The sequence below is a fragment of the Protopterus annectens genome, chromosome 10.part0 (assembly GCF_019279795.1).
Source record: "Protopterus annectens isolate FY-2018-M chromosome 10.part0, PAN1.0, whole genome shotgun sequence".
Classification (NCBI taxonomy): domain Eukaryota; kingdom Metazoa; phylum Chordata; order Ceratodontiformes; family Protopteridae; genus Protopterus; species Protopterus annectens.
Genome location: NC_056744.1, coordinates 1,557,615,162 through 1,557,628,509, shown reverse-complemented (window position 1 = coordinate 1,557,628,509; position 13,348 = coordinate 1,557,615,162). Strand labels below are relative to the sequence as shown.

The following is a 13,348-nucleotide window of genomic DNA, read 5'->3' as shown; positions in this document are numbered from 1 at the left end:
GTGCAGGCGAGGTGAGAACTAGCAGATTTAAGGAAAATATTGAAACACAGACTTTGGCACCGCTCAGAAGCTTACAAACTGTCCTGGATACAGCAAATCCGTATCTGGACTAGACTAGTTACAGGAAAGGTGGGAAACTAGCGCAAATGCAGGCTTTTAAACTAGAAAGTTGAAAGATATGGAAATACTGCCCAAATGGCCAATAAACTACAATTTCTGGGCCAGAATCTAATCCTCTTGTGGTAGATAGGCTACTTATTGCTCACCCCTCCCACTGATAAGCTAGAAGGCTTCCCTCTGACACAAAAAGACTTGGGTGGCTCAGAAGCTTACATACAGTCCTGGATACAGCAAATCTGTAGCTGGACTAGACTAGTTATAGGAAAAGCAGGAAAAGCACAAATGCGGGCTTTTAGACAGAAATTTGAAAGAGATGGAAAACTGCTCAAACGGCCAATAGACTACAATTTCTGGGCCAGAGACCACTCCCTTTGTGGTAGATGACTACCTACTGCTTACCACTCCCACTGACAAGCTAGAAGGCTTTCCTCCAACACAGAAAGGCTTGGGGGGCTCAGAAGCTTACAAACAGTCCTGGATACAGCAAATCTGTATCTGGACTAGACTAGTTATAGGAAAGGTAGGAAACAAGCGCAAATGCGGGCTTTTAAATCAGAAAGTTTTAAGAGATAGAAAAAACTGCCCAAATGGCCAATGAACTACAATTTCTGGGCCAGAAACCCCTTCTGTTGTGGTAGCTAGGCTATTATTGCTTACCGCTCCAACTGATAAGCTAGAAGGCTTCCCTCCAAACAGAAAGGCTTGGGGGGGCTCAAAAGCTTACAAACAATTCTGGATAAAGCAAATCTGTATCTGGACAAGACTAGTTACAGGAAAGGTGGGAAACAGGCACAAACATGGGCTTTTAACCCAGAAAGTTGAAAGAGATGGAAAAACTGCCCAAACAGCCAATAAACTACAATTTCTGGGCCAGAAACCACTCTTGTGGTAGCTAGGCTACCTAGTTCGTACCACTCTCACTGATAAGCTAGAAGGCTTCCCCCCAACACGGAAAGGCTTGAGGGGCTCTGAAGCTTGCAAACAGTCCTGGATACAGCAAATCTGTATCTGGACAAAACTAGTTACAGGAAAGGCAGGAAACAAGCTTAGAATTTTTTTTATTTTTGCAATTAAATTAACAAATGACTAAAAACAAGCACAGAAGGCAGTAAATTAGGATGCTACTAACAAGCAGTAATAAGTGCAGAGTAAGGTCCTGAACAGACTGCAAATGGCAGGGTTGACCATTAAGCCCAGTAAGTGTAAGGTGGGTATGGCAGATGTCTCCTACTGGGGACATAGAGTGGGGAGTGGTAACATCAGGCAGAACCTTCCAAAGTGGAAGCTTTTCAGGCATGGCCTGCCCTGTTACCAAAAAGCATGTGAGGGCATTCTTGGGGACAATGAGGTACTGCAGAAAGTTTGTTCCCAATTATAGTACAATAGTTGCTCTAACTCTCATACCTGACAAGGAAAAACAGGCCAGATAGGGTTGGATGGATCTGTGAGCAGGCATTCCAAAAACTTAAAGGGACGTTGGGAGGACCTCTGATGCTAGCCAATCCATATTACAGCAAAGAACTTGCTGTGTAGGTGGATGTTTTAATCCATGGATTGGGGGCTGTACTTAACCAGGTTTCATCATATAGCTCAACCACAGACTCCAAAACAGGGAGGAATGTTATGCAGCTGTGGAAAAATAATGTCCAGCCATAGTATGGACACTGCAAAAACTTCAGCCCTATCTATATGGAAGGAAATTCACTGTGGTTACAGTCCACAATCCCTTAGCATGGCTACATAGAGCCAACCAGCAAAATGCCAAGTTATTAAGGTGGAGCCTAGGGTTGCAGGCATATGACATGCCAGTGCAGTACTATAGTGAGGTCACTAATGCCAATGCAGATCAAGACAAGGTATGGGTTAACGTGTTTCCAGGCAGGCTCATTTCTCTCAAGCAATGTTCCGCCAGGGTCACTTGAAAAACTAGCTTGAATCTTCAAAGTGGAGAGATGTGATGATGTAAGGTAATGGCAGCTGTGCCAGGGGGAATAGGACAGTGCATGTATGCATGCATGCCAGCATAGCTAGCTGGAGTTTTGTAAGGGCAGTGCATGTGTAACATATGACAGCATAGACAGCTGGAGTTTTATAAAGAACTATATGTCATTTGAATATCAAACTGATTTGCACAGATGCTTGTGTTAAAAATGTGTCAACAGTGGGCACTGCTGGATAGAAAAGAAATATACATGTATTTCAGACTGTATTGTTGCAAATTATAAAATGTATATATTTTAACAGAGGATACTAGAAGGGAGGTAATTAAGCTCAGCCCAGCTAACCTTAAGAAAAATAGTCCGAAATTAAATGACTTGGTTTAGGCCATAAAGATTTTTATCTCAGAGGTCTGAATGCAGCCAGATACGCAATGTCTGTTTAAAGCCTATGCTGGGATCCTGCTCTGTTGTTCTTAGTGGTGAACTAAATGCTACCCTGAGGTGCAAGAGAATGGCTTGTTAGTTTCTGCTTTGTTTCTACAGGAAGGGTGGAAGTGCTGGAATTGTTTTAGTTTCCAGATCCTGGAATAAACCTTAGTTAAAGTTCTATGTGTGTATTGTGACATCAGTGCCAGATCCTGTCTCATTTTCTAGTGAGAGGGTAGTGTGGGAACTACAGAATCAAGTGACCAGATGTGATATCATTCTGTAACCACAATAGCTGCAATGTCTTTCACAACTCTTTCTTTTTTCTGTAGCATTTCTATATGCCTCTTACTCCATCTTTCCATTCAGTATATATTTCATTAGTAACTATCTTTCTGTCTTGCTCTGTCTCTGTTTCTGTTCTTCCCCCAAATTACATCATCCCCTAAATATCTTCACTAACTCTAATGACATATCGACTGATCGGGTAGCTACCAGGTGGCCCTAGCCAGAACTGCTTCAGGATTTCTAATATTAGAGTTAATGAAGATGCAAAACTGTTACCATTTGAAGTCTCAGGACCCAGTTTGCCACTCCCAAGATGTGGAGATTGAATGGACAAAAACACAGACTTACATATACAAAGTCTGAAACAGCCGTTTCTCAGAAAATTTCCTTTTTTCCAAGGTATGGTGATCTCAGAGTTGGTATATATAAATTTAGGGGAGTGGAGCAGGCTCCCCGCTTCAATGGTACAGGAGAGCTTGCTCTCCACATCAGGGTTGCAGGAGGGCTAGCTCCATGCAAAAAATATTCATAGGTTAGGTTCATAGGTGTTTACTAGGCTAATGACCACAAGGGCCTTTTTAAGCCCAGCCATGCATCCCAAATCTCTGACAAGTTCTGATACGCTTGATAAGTGTAACCATAGGCTGGAGAGATGAACCATTTACAGGTTGCCTGTTTGCATCAGAAACATAGGTGCCAAACCAGGGATGAATTTCTGGTTTCCCATCCAATTGTCCAAGTTGCACTTGAATTGGATTAGGGAGGAACTCTGCTTCACATGGATGGGGAGTCTGTTCCATAGATTGGGTAGTCTCTGGGATACATACCTATCTCTCCAGCAGGTCCTATTTATATCACAGGAAAGGTTTAAGTCTTTAGAATGGGTAATTCTAGTACTGTTTGTTTTGTGGATATGCAGGAGGTCCATCAGAGTGGGTGTCTGACAATGTCCTGTATGCCAGGCATAGATCTCCCGGCAAAAGCCTGTAGGAGACAGAATACAGGGACAGGGCCTTGAGGCGGTCTGCATAATATATATTACTTACACTCTGTATTCTTTTAGTGAGGAACCTCTGTGGATGTTCCCATTATTGGATATGCCTAGTTAGGTACATACCAAAGGGGGCATTGTACTCAATGATGGGGCTGATGAATGCCAAATACAGTGGACCAATGACTTCTTTGGACTTAGACACCATACCTTTGTTTATTAGTTGTGCAACATAGAATGATTTCCTCACCACTGTAGGCACATGGTGATCAAAGGCTAGATTACTATGTGAGTCCCTAGGTCTCTGACTACTGGGTCAGCTCTAAGGGGTGCATTGTCAACATGATAGTTACCAGGTATGGATGACTTCCCAGAGGATACTATTATGCATTTCTTGGCATTTAGTTTTAGTCCATGACTCTGACACCAGTTGTTTGTCTGTGTCAGCCCCTCCTGTAGAACATTTGTGTCAGTGTGAGATTCAATGACAGCTCCTAATTTGCAATCATCTGCAAATTTACTCAGCCAGAGACCACTGATATTGGCCTTGACTTCTGAGAAGTAAATGCCAAAAAGGAGCAGTCCAAGGACTGATCCCTGAGGGACTCCACTTGTGACTGGCCTCTTTGTAGAGGTGGACTCCCCAATTCTAACTTCCTGGGTCCTGTCTGTGAGCCAGCTGGCTATCCACTAGATGACATACAGGTTTGTACCTAACCTCATGAGATTGTCAAGAATGCCCAAGTGGGTTATTGTGTCAAATGCTTTGGCCAGGCCAAGGTAGGCAGTGTGAACTATTTTTCTCTCATCTGTTGCTTTGGTGGCCTTTTCAAAGACGTCCACCAGGATGAGTAGGCATGATCTGCCCTTGATGAAACCAAACTGGGTTGAGTCCAATGTCTGGAGGACCCAGATTGTTGGTCTCAGCATTTCAAATCCTGACATTTCAATAGGAAACCCTGCAAAACAAGTGAAGCAAAGGGAGAGGCATGTCAGTTATCAAACATTAAACTGTTTCAGATATCATTCCTACAGATAGTTACTACAAAATATGTTTATCAACCAGAAACATACCTAAAGCATAAAAAAGTAAAACGGAGCTACTTCTTTATCAAAACATGACTTTTATGCAGCAAGCTTTTCCTTTCCTTAGAATCAAAATTTAGCCTTGGAACCACATACTTTTTATACCAATTATTTTATTTTATCTGCATACTAGGTTATGTCATTTGGTTGAGTTAGGACTAGGTTTCATTGAGTAGCACATTTTTTTTTAAATTGCTCTCTGCAAAGAGGTGAAACCCAGATTTTCTTTTTTTTGGGGGGGGGGGAGTGCTGCACTCACTGCCTCACATCCCTTCATTAAATAGTCCATTACTAGGACAGCATTATTTTATAGAAAGGGAGCAACTTCAATGAGTAGTCGCACATGATGAAATTTTGCTCCTGATAGAACAGATTGCTCCCAAACCTGGCACTATTGACTAAGTTGACTAAGCTGTATTTTGAATAATTTATAAATTTCATTTTTTGTTTGGTAAACAAAGCAAGCCCACTGGACAGCATATTTTTCAGGGGTGACCCAGGAACTTATCACTTATTTATCTATTTATTTTTGCTTAAGAATTTGGGACAAAACCAAAAATAATGGGAGACAAAGGCCCAAAATCAGGTTCAGTTTTTAAACATTACTCTAATTCAATTAAAACGGTAATAAAACAACAGGCCTTGCTTTTCTGAAAAATGAGAACTATGAAACTCTAATGTCTGGCATTACTGACTGACTGTAATCCTCACTGACCTGCCAGAAATTAAAATAAATAAATAAAATATATATATATATATATATATATATATATATATATATATATAGGACAAAGCAAAATATGAGGCAAAAATATGGACATTCACCAAAATCAGAGACAATGGAGATGTATACCCAGGAACACTGTCTGGTTAACTAACTTGCTCATAATCACACAGTTTACAAGGGCAAATTGAGGGAGTCAAACCCAGTTTTATATAATGAAGATAATAATCTTAACCTTCTGAGGTAAACTGACAGACAACTGCATTGACAGACTCCAGAGATGATGTTGTATAAGCACTGTTGTCCTCCCATATGACACCCACTGAATTTCAAGCTACCTAACCAAGGGCTCTGACACATGTTAAAGCGCTCTCAAAACACCCCACATTACCCAGAGAGGACACACCAACCATTTCCATTTCTGGCCAATAAATAATTAAAAACATTTTTGTGGGCGATCACATATTAACAACTGCTAGTGCCTCTCAGTCATTACTTAGAACGACATAGGCATATTAGTACAAGTCACATGATTCTGTGAAATATTCTAGTAGCTGAGAGAATCCAGTGGTTGGGTTGTATCAGGAAGTTACTTGTGACCAGTGGGCACTGGAATTACTGGCTTGTCACAATTTGTTACATGGCCAGATATACAGGATAATGGATGACAGAGAGAGAAACAGAAGAGAAAGCAAGGGAGATAGAGATAAGAAGAGTCTGACTGAATCTCCAAAACAAGGAAGCTACAACGCTATTAATAACACAGAAGAAAAAAAAAGCATGTTATAAATGGATAAATCCTGCCCAGGATATTTATATGTTCAACAGTATGAGCAGGTTATATATCAAAATCCATTTATGCACTAACCATGACATTATGTAGCAGTCAAGGCTGCAAACAGTAGAGTTATTGGACGTATATTTGCAAATGTAAGAGTCATCAGTTCTTTTGCACAAGTTTAGTGTTTTAATTCCTAGTTCTGCTGATTGTTGGCTGCCACATCTCCCACTCATTCATCCCTTACCTCTGCTGCTACACACCAGCCTAATGTGTCCCATCACCAGGTGGCTCCTCCTCTAAACAAGAAGAAATAATCTTGTGGTATGGTTGCTGGTACTGCACTGGTGAAGTGTGAGGGGGCATCAGTAAATGGACTTAGTGACCATCATATGTCAGGTCCAGGTATTTGTTTGTGAACATACATCCCAAGTACACCCACATGCATGCAGGACCTTTGGAAATATAACTTCCCATTACTCACAGCACATCTGCTGTAGTAAGAGCTCCTCAGCATCACAAGAAGTCACCACTTCAATGGGCTGTCCCACATCTTCCAAACATAGGTGGTAGCCAAATCCCTTACCCTTATGCCAACCCTCTTTTGTTCTTGATTTCTGACCAGGGAATACATATACCACAGTACACAAATACAATACTCTAGGCCATGTTAAAATGCTTCTCATGAATGCAGGACTGAAGCTGCTTTGTATTTAAGGCAGTAGTGTCTTTGTATTTAAGGCAGTACTAATCACAGATATTTTGTTTTTATAAATCAAATCACAGAATAGAACAGATGAGCAGCAACATTTTAATTTTTTAAACACTGTTGTTTACTACTCAGACATAAAATCCAAGAGGATACAGTTTCCTATTGGGATCTGAAGATCCAAAGACGTGAACCACCTCCACTTACACAGCATGCTATCTTGTATCACTTAGCACTGTTCTTTGCATTCAAATAAAGCACCTTGAATACTGGCGTTCTATCCTTCCTGAGCAAAATGGTCTAAATAAATAGTCAAATATATAACCCATCTGCAGCTTTTCGTGAAGTGTATCATGCACTTGGTATACAAAGTTTTTTTTTTTTTTTTACTAGTTATACCTGGATTAAGAATAGATTTCATTTTCTTCCATACACAATACTGTAATGGGCCTCGGTACAGCCCCAGTCTCTGGTTACGGGTTTTAAGGCAGCCTTTAGAATCTTCATCTTGTTGCAGATCTGCATAGCTCCTTGTTGAAAAAAAATCAGTTCTGCATTAGTGTTATTTTTGAGTTACTATAAAATAGCAAAAAGTTGCAATTCAAAAAATATACATACTTTCTACTTAGATTTCTTGCATCCTGTATGAGGAAAAAAGAAAAACATTTTAGTTATATTGTTAAAGATAAACATTTATAATTTGTATAAATACCATTATAGAGTAAGTTGACATCTGTTCATCCAACTGTCTGATCTCATGATTTTGATATATGTTCATTAACATTGCATTATGGGTAGAACATGTTAATTGCAATGTCACAGGTGTAGGTCATGTGTTCAGGTAGCAGCTGCAATATCACAAGCATACTGCAGCATTGGCATGCTGCTTACTTATTCTTGGTCAGCATACCTCTGCACAACCTACTGCAAAATTATACTTGGAGAAACACAGGCCTCAACATTGCAAATGAACTCTAACCCAAAGTACAAAATAATACTTGAAAAAACTCTGGCCTCAACATTACAAATAGATTCTGCCTAATAATTCCCCACAACCCTTTAATGAACAAGATGCAGTGGCTGGTGGCACAGTCAGGAAAAGCCAATATAGTAAAAAGGGAAGGCCATATCAATGGGTGGTGGTTCTGGGGTAGTGGTGGAGAAGATTCTGGATAAGCACATGACTTTATTGAAAAAAAGAGACCACTGCCCATTGAGCTGTCTTTATGTGCAGCTATCCCATAAGCAGCTGCCCCACCTTCACTTACAAAGCACTCAGTCTAATGCCATCTCAAAACCTTCCTTTGAATTATATTCCATAATCTACATGGGAACAGCACTGCATGACCACTGCGTCTCTACAGAAATTTCTCCTCCACAAAGATTTACAAAGCATCCCACAAATAGCCAGTCAAGTCCCCTCCTTCTGCATTTTCTTTTCATTTTAGGTATCATCCTGCAACCCTCCTTTAAAGATTATATGCACTCTGTCCACTTCACTGTACTTTAAACATTCATCAAGGCCACCTAAACTGTATAAAGAACTTCAGGTGAGGTATTCTCAATGCCTCACATAGCAGAATAAATACTATTAATTTGCAGGAGCCAATCTCTTGTGCTGTACACCGAAATTCCATTCCCTTTTATCACTGCTCTGCTGCATAGAGTAGACTGGTCCCTCCTTGGCATGATTAGAATATCAAGATGTACATCATATTGATCACATTGATCACTGCTGCAGTGGCCTTAGCTATATGTGTTATATCCTACCAAGGATATAACAGCCAGCCAGCTTCCAAGGCTTCAAGGCACCTTCCATGTACTGAAACTGTCAAGCAGCTCAACAGGAGCTGACTAAAAGAGAAGCTTGGGTGCCAAACCCTTCAGAGCTTAACTAATGCTGAACATGCTCCTATGAGGCTTTGGAGGATCAATAATCAGCTTGTACTGTTCCTTTGCTGGTCAGATAAGTACCCTTTGGGGGCTGGCAAAGTGTTTTATGTGTTTTAACTGTGTTTATGTATAAAAAAATACTCTTAAAGACTAATTTATTTCTTTTGCTGCTTGTACTCCCCAGGAAAGAGGCCCCATTTTTAGCTTGACCTTAGAAAAAACTATCTGTCCCATGGTCAGTCCTTCTTCCAAAAACAAAAAGAAATAGTTAAGCAAACAGTCTTTACAACCACAGAAGGCTAGCTATTTCTGCCACAGGTGGATGACTCAGATGTGGCCATTTGTTGTACCTCGAACACTCATCTTTTCCCCAGATCCCTCTTAAGTAGCACCTATAGCCATTATGGACCAGGGGGTTAGCCACATCCCCTGCGGCTGTTGGAGTCATCTTAGCCAGCAAAGGAGAGCCATTCTTGTTGGTCCTGGGAGAAGGAACAAGGAAAGTTTCCCTGTTTTGTCTGAATTTTGTGCCTACCCCTGGGGAAGCTGCTGCTGCCTTTTATATACATTGTTGGCCCCCTTTTTTATGTCAGAAAGAAACAAAAGACTAAACAGGTATCTAATCCTCTCAAATTTCCTCATACAAGAATAGTTTACTAAATCTAACTCATGATTTTATAAGGCTCTTGATCTTTTTTATGTATTGCTTTCTGGTAAAAGAAAGATTACCTCATTTCTTGAAGAGATTCAATATTCTGAATTAGGACAGGAATATGAAGGGATAGATACAGGTTTTCTCCTCAATTTTCAGATTCAGACTCATCAGAGGAGAGCTCAATTTTTGATTTTCTCTTTGGGGTTCCTCCCTCTTTGAGACTATTTCCAGAAAGTGTAAGTGTTTTCAGTGGGGGGAATTCAACAGATTATGTAGCATCTATTCTTGAGTTATTGGGAGACGAGTAGTGTTACAGAATTGTTACTGAGGATTATATTACGCAATGTTTCTCTAAATTTAAAACCACATTGTTTGATGTGTTTAGCCAAGGAAACAGATCTTTCAGTTTACAGTTTTTTACAGGTTGATTTCCCAAAAGTGGTGACACTATTTGGCATACCTAAAGTGCACAAAGATAAGCAACATCCTCCTTTTTGGCCAACAGTGTCTGCCAGTTTTTCTAAGACAGAACCAATGTCTATTTGGTTAGATGACATCTTGAGCCCTGTAGTACAGAAGTCAAAATTCTATTTACAGGATTCATGCCACCTTTTTGAGCTTTTGGCTCAGGTGAACTGGGAACGTTTTCCATTTACTTTTGCTTCCCTAGATGTTACTTCACTATACACATGTATAGAACAAAAAAATGGTTTGAATTTTTTTAAGAAAGTACTTGAGTCAGTACACAGATATTGACAGTGACACAGTCAACACTATCTGTGTCCTCATGGAACTTGTGTTAGAAAATAATTTTTTAGGTTTAACAACAGTTTGTTCCAACAAACCACAGGTGTGGCCATGGGGTCCCATGTAGCCCCTTCATTTGCAAACTTAGTCATGGCTATGTGGGAGTTGAAGCACATTACTACACATGCCATAGCTGGCAAAATAGTATTTTATAGACGTTATATTGATGATTTTTTCTTTTGATGGAGTGGTGATTTTGACACTTTTTCATCATTTGTTAGTGATTTGAACAATTCCACTAGTTTCCTTAAGTTCACCATTGTCCGCTTTGGCAATGAAATTCATTTTTTGGATGTTCATTTGGGTATAGACTCTTTCAATCATAGATTTACAAGTAACATTTATAGAAAATCTAGCTTTCTCAACCAATACTTACACAAAGACAGTCTACACCCCTGTCATATGAAATGTGGTGTAGTCGAGGGTCAGTTTATACGACTGAGTCGGTTGACTAGTGACCAAAAGGTTTTTCTTTTGGAGGCCAGGAAACTGTTTAGTTTCTTTTTGCAGAGAGGTTATGACTCTGGATGGTTAGATAACATAATTTCTGAAGTTATGGGTCTTAGAAACAATACTGCATGTCCCATTTTGGGTAGTGAATTTTTAATTTCCAGTGCTTCTAACCTAGTTGTGAGCACCATTTTTCCAAGCATGCATAATGAACATTCAGTCAATTACAGATTAGCCTTCCCTATTCCTATTTCCAACTAAATGAGTACGATTAGGTTCATTCTTTTGGACAACTGGAAAGTTATTTTAGGGAATCCTGAACTGACCAAAGTTTTAGGTAACAGACCACTTACCACTTATAAAAAGACTGAACATTAAAACTATTTTGGAATGGAGCACTAGTTGTTTTCATAGGAGAGTGACCAACAATTCTGGCACTTATTCTTGTGGTCAGTGCCAACAGTGTAGATTTATTATGGGATCATCATCCATTGAGTTCAAACACATCAACAGGACTTTTTGAGCAAGGGACCATTACACTTGTGACACAAAGAACGTACTATATGTAGCGGTTTGTAATTCCTGTACAAATTTCTATGCTGGTAGAACTATTAGAGCTATCAAACAGAGGATTTATGAGCACACTCTGGCTATTAAGAAAAAAGATGTTTCTAACACTTTAGACAGACACTCAGCTTGTGATGATTTTAAGAAATTTTATTTTTTTTTTGTGCTGAAGCAGGTTGACACAAGTTTATTTAGTGGAGATTACAAGATCATTTTAGAGTGTCACAAAAGTCTCTGCCAGATTTTGTTAGTGGCTGATCAGCCACCTGGTCTAAATGAGATGTTTAACACAAAGTGCTTTTTACAAGCACAAACACCATAATAGCCACAATTTTCTTATTTTTTTGTAACTTATTTTTTGTAAATTATTATTTGTAAATTATGTTTTTGTATAGTTTATTTAGGCAAATTAAGTGTCTTTGACAGGAAGAAATGGAAACAGTTGATCTGCTGTGGTGACCCCTGATGGGAGCAGCTGAAAGAAAAAGAAAAAAGAAGTGTCTTTTACATGCTTCAATTTAAAATATGTACGTATGTTTATGCATATGCATTTTTTAATTAGAGTCAATGTCTCTTTAATTTTGTGAGTATTTTTACATCGTGACATTTGAATATTTTATATATTGTTTTTTGGGATGGGCAAGTAAATTTCTGATGAAGTTCATTTGAACAAAAGCGCTAGTTGGCATCAGGTTTTCTTTGGCTCCACAGTCCACAGTCTACAGTTTATTCAGTGGGAATATACTGATGTTTTTCAGTCCCTCAGAAATTTGTTTTACAGAAGGAATTTTCTGAACCTTCACCAATTCCTCCAGTTATGTCAGCTTTGTAGGATGTGTGTGTGTGTGTGTGTGTGTGTGTGTGTGTGTGTGTGTGTGTGTGTGTGTGTGTGTGTGTGTGTGTGTGTGTGTTACTGCCTATTTTTCCTGATAGCCTGTTGCCCCTAAAAAAAAATAAGCAGATAGAATGTATAAAGTTCCTCAGTCTCTTTAAGTTTTTATACACTTTTTCCCACACCCGACCTCCCCACTATAGCTTTAGTTAAACCTACTGCTGCTAAACAGTTAGTTAATTCCTATCTTCTCTTTCTGATAAGGGTGGGAAGATTATTGATGGGTACGGCAAAATTGTGTATGCTTCTGCAACCTAACTTTGATTTTCAGAATTTTGAATTGTTAGGTTCTTATGTTAATGTTTATTTCTGACTAATTTGACTCAGTTAATACTTCCTCCAGGCCTATGGCCTCAGACTCTGTTTTGAGGAGGCTTGTCTGACTGCATTCTCAGAACCTCCCAACAGGATGTGAACTATGAGATTTTGTTTTCTCTTTTGGACAGATATTCTCTTTTTGGTTCTTTTGATGCAGTCAAAAAGTGTGATGATCTCTAAGATTTTTCTTGCCTCTTTTTTCAAAATTTTAAAGGATTCTCTTACTTCTCATCCAGTTTTGGAATTATGACAAGGGTGTTCCAAAAATAATTTAAGAACCCCCAAAATCAAGGACAGTCCAACTAGTCACTTTGAATATTTAAGGGACTTTGTTTCCTCCTACCACCCTGGAAGTCCCTTTTCCCTTGTAGAAAGTTTAAATCTCCACTATTCTTTAAGACCAATTTGTTCTGATCATCTTTTGTCAAGGTTAATGATGGAAATGAGAGGATACTCCTCCTTGCCAGGGAGTTAATTCCACATCCAGCAGACCAGACACTGATTTTCACCTGTCCTTCATTACATGTGGTTCTGAGGAGTGATATAACTACTTCCTCCTTCCCATTTTAGGAAGGTTTTTGTTCAAGGATGTTTTTGTGCCAAAGAAAAAAGATGAATGGAGATCAGTTCTGGATCTTTTTTTAAGACCTGTTTGTGATAGTGCCTAACTTCAAAATGATGTCACTTCACAATCTGTTGCCTCT

At 39.4% G+C, this 13,348-nt stretch overlaps 1 protein-coding gene across 1 annotated transcript in view; it reads right to left on the bottom strand.

The window, feature by feature from the left end:
• LOC122813728 (zinc-binding protein A33-like) overlaps positions 1 to 13,348 on the bottom strand; it is a 149,092-nt gene that overhangs the window by 55,772 nt on the left and 79,972 nt on the right. Inside the window, exons 4-5 of the mRNA XM_044086199.1 lie at positions 7,681 to 7,703; positions 7,462 to 7,592 (exon numbers count right to left, since the gene is read on the bottom strand). Of these exons, the coding sequence (XP_043942134.1) occupies positions 7,462 to 7,592; positions 7,681 to 7,703 (154 nt within the window). The remainder of the gene's footprint in view (positions 1 to 7,461; positions 7,593 to 7,680; positions 7,704 to 13,348) is intronic.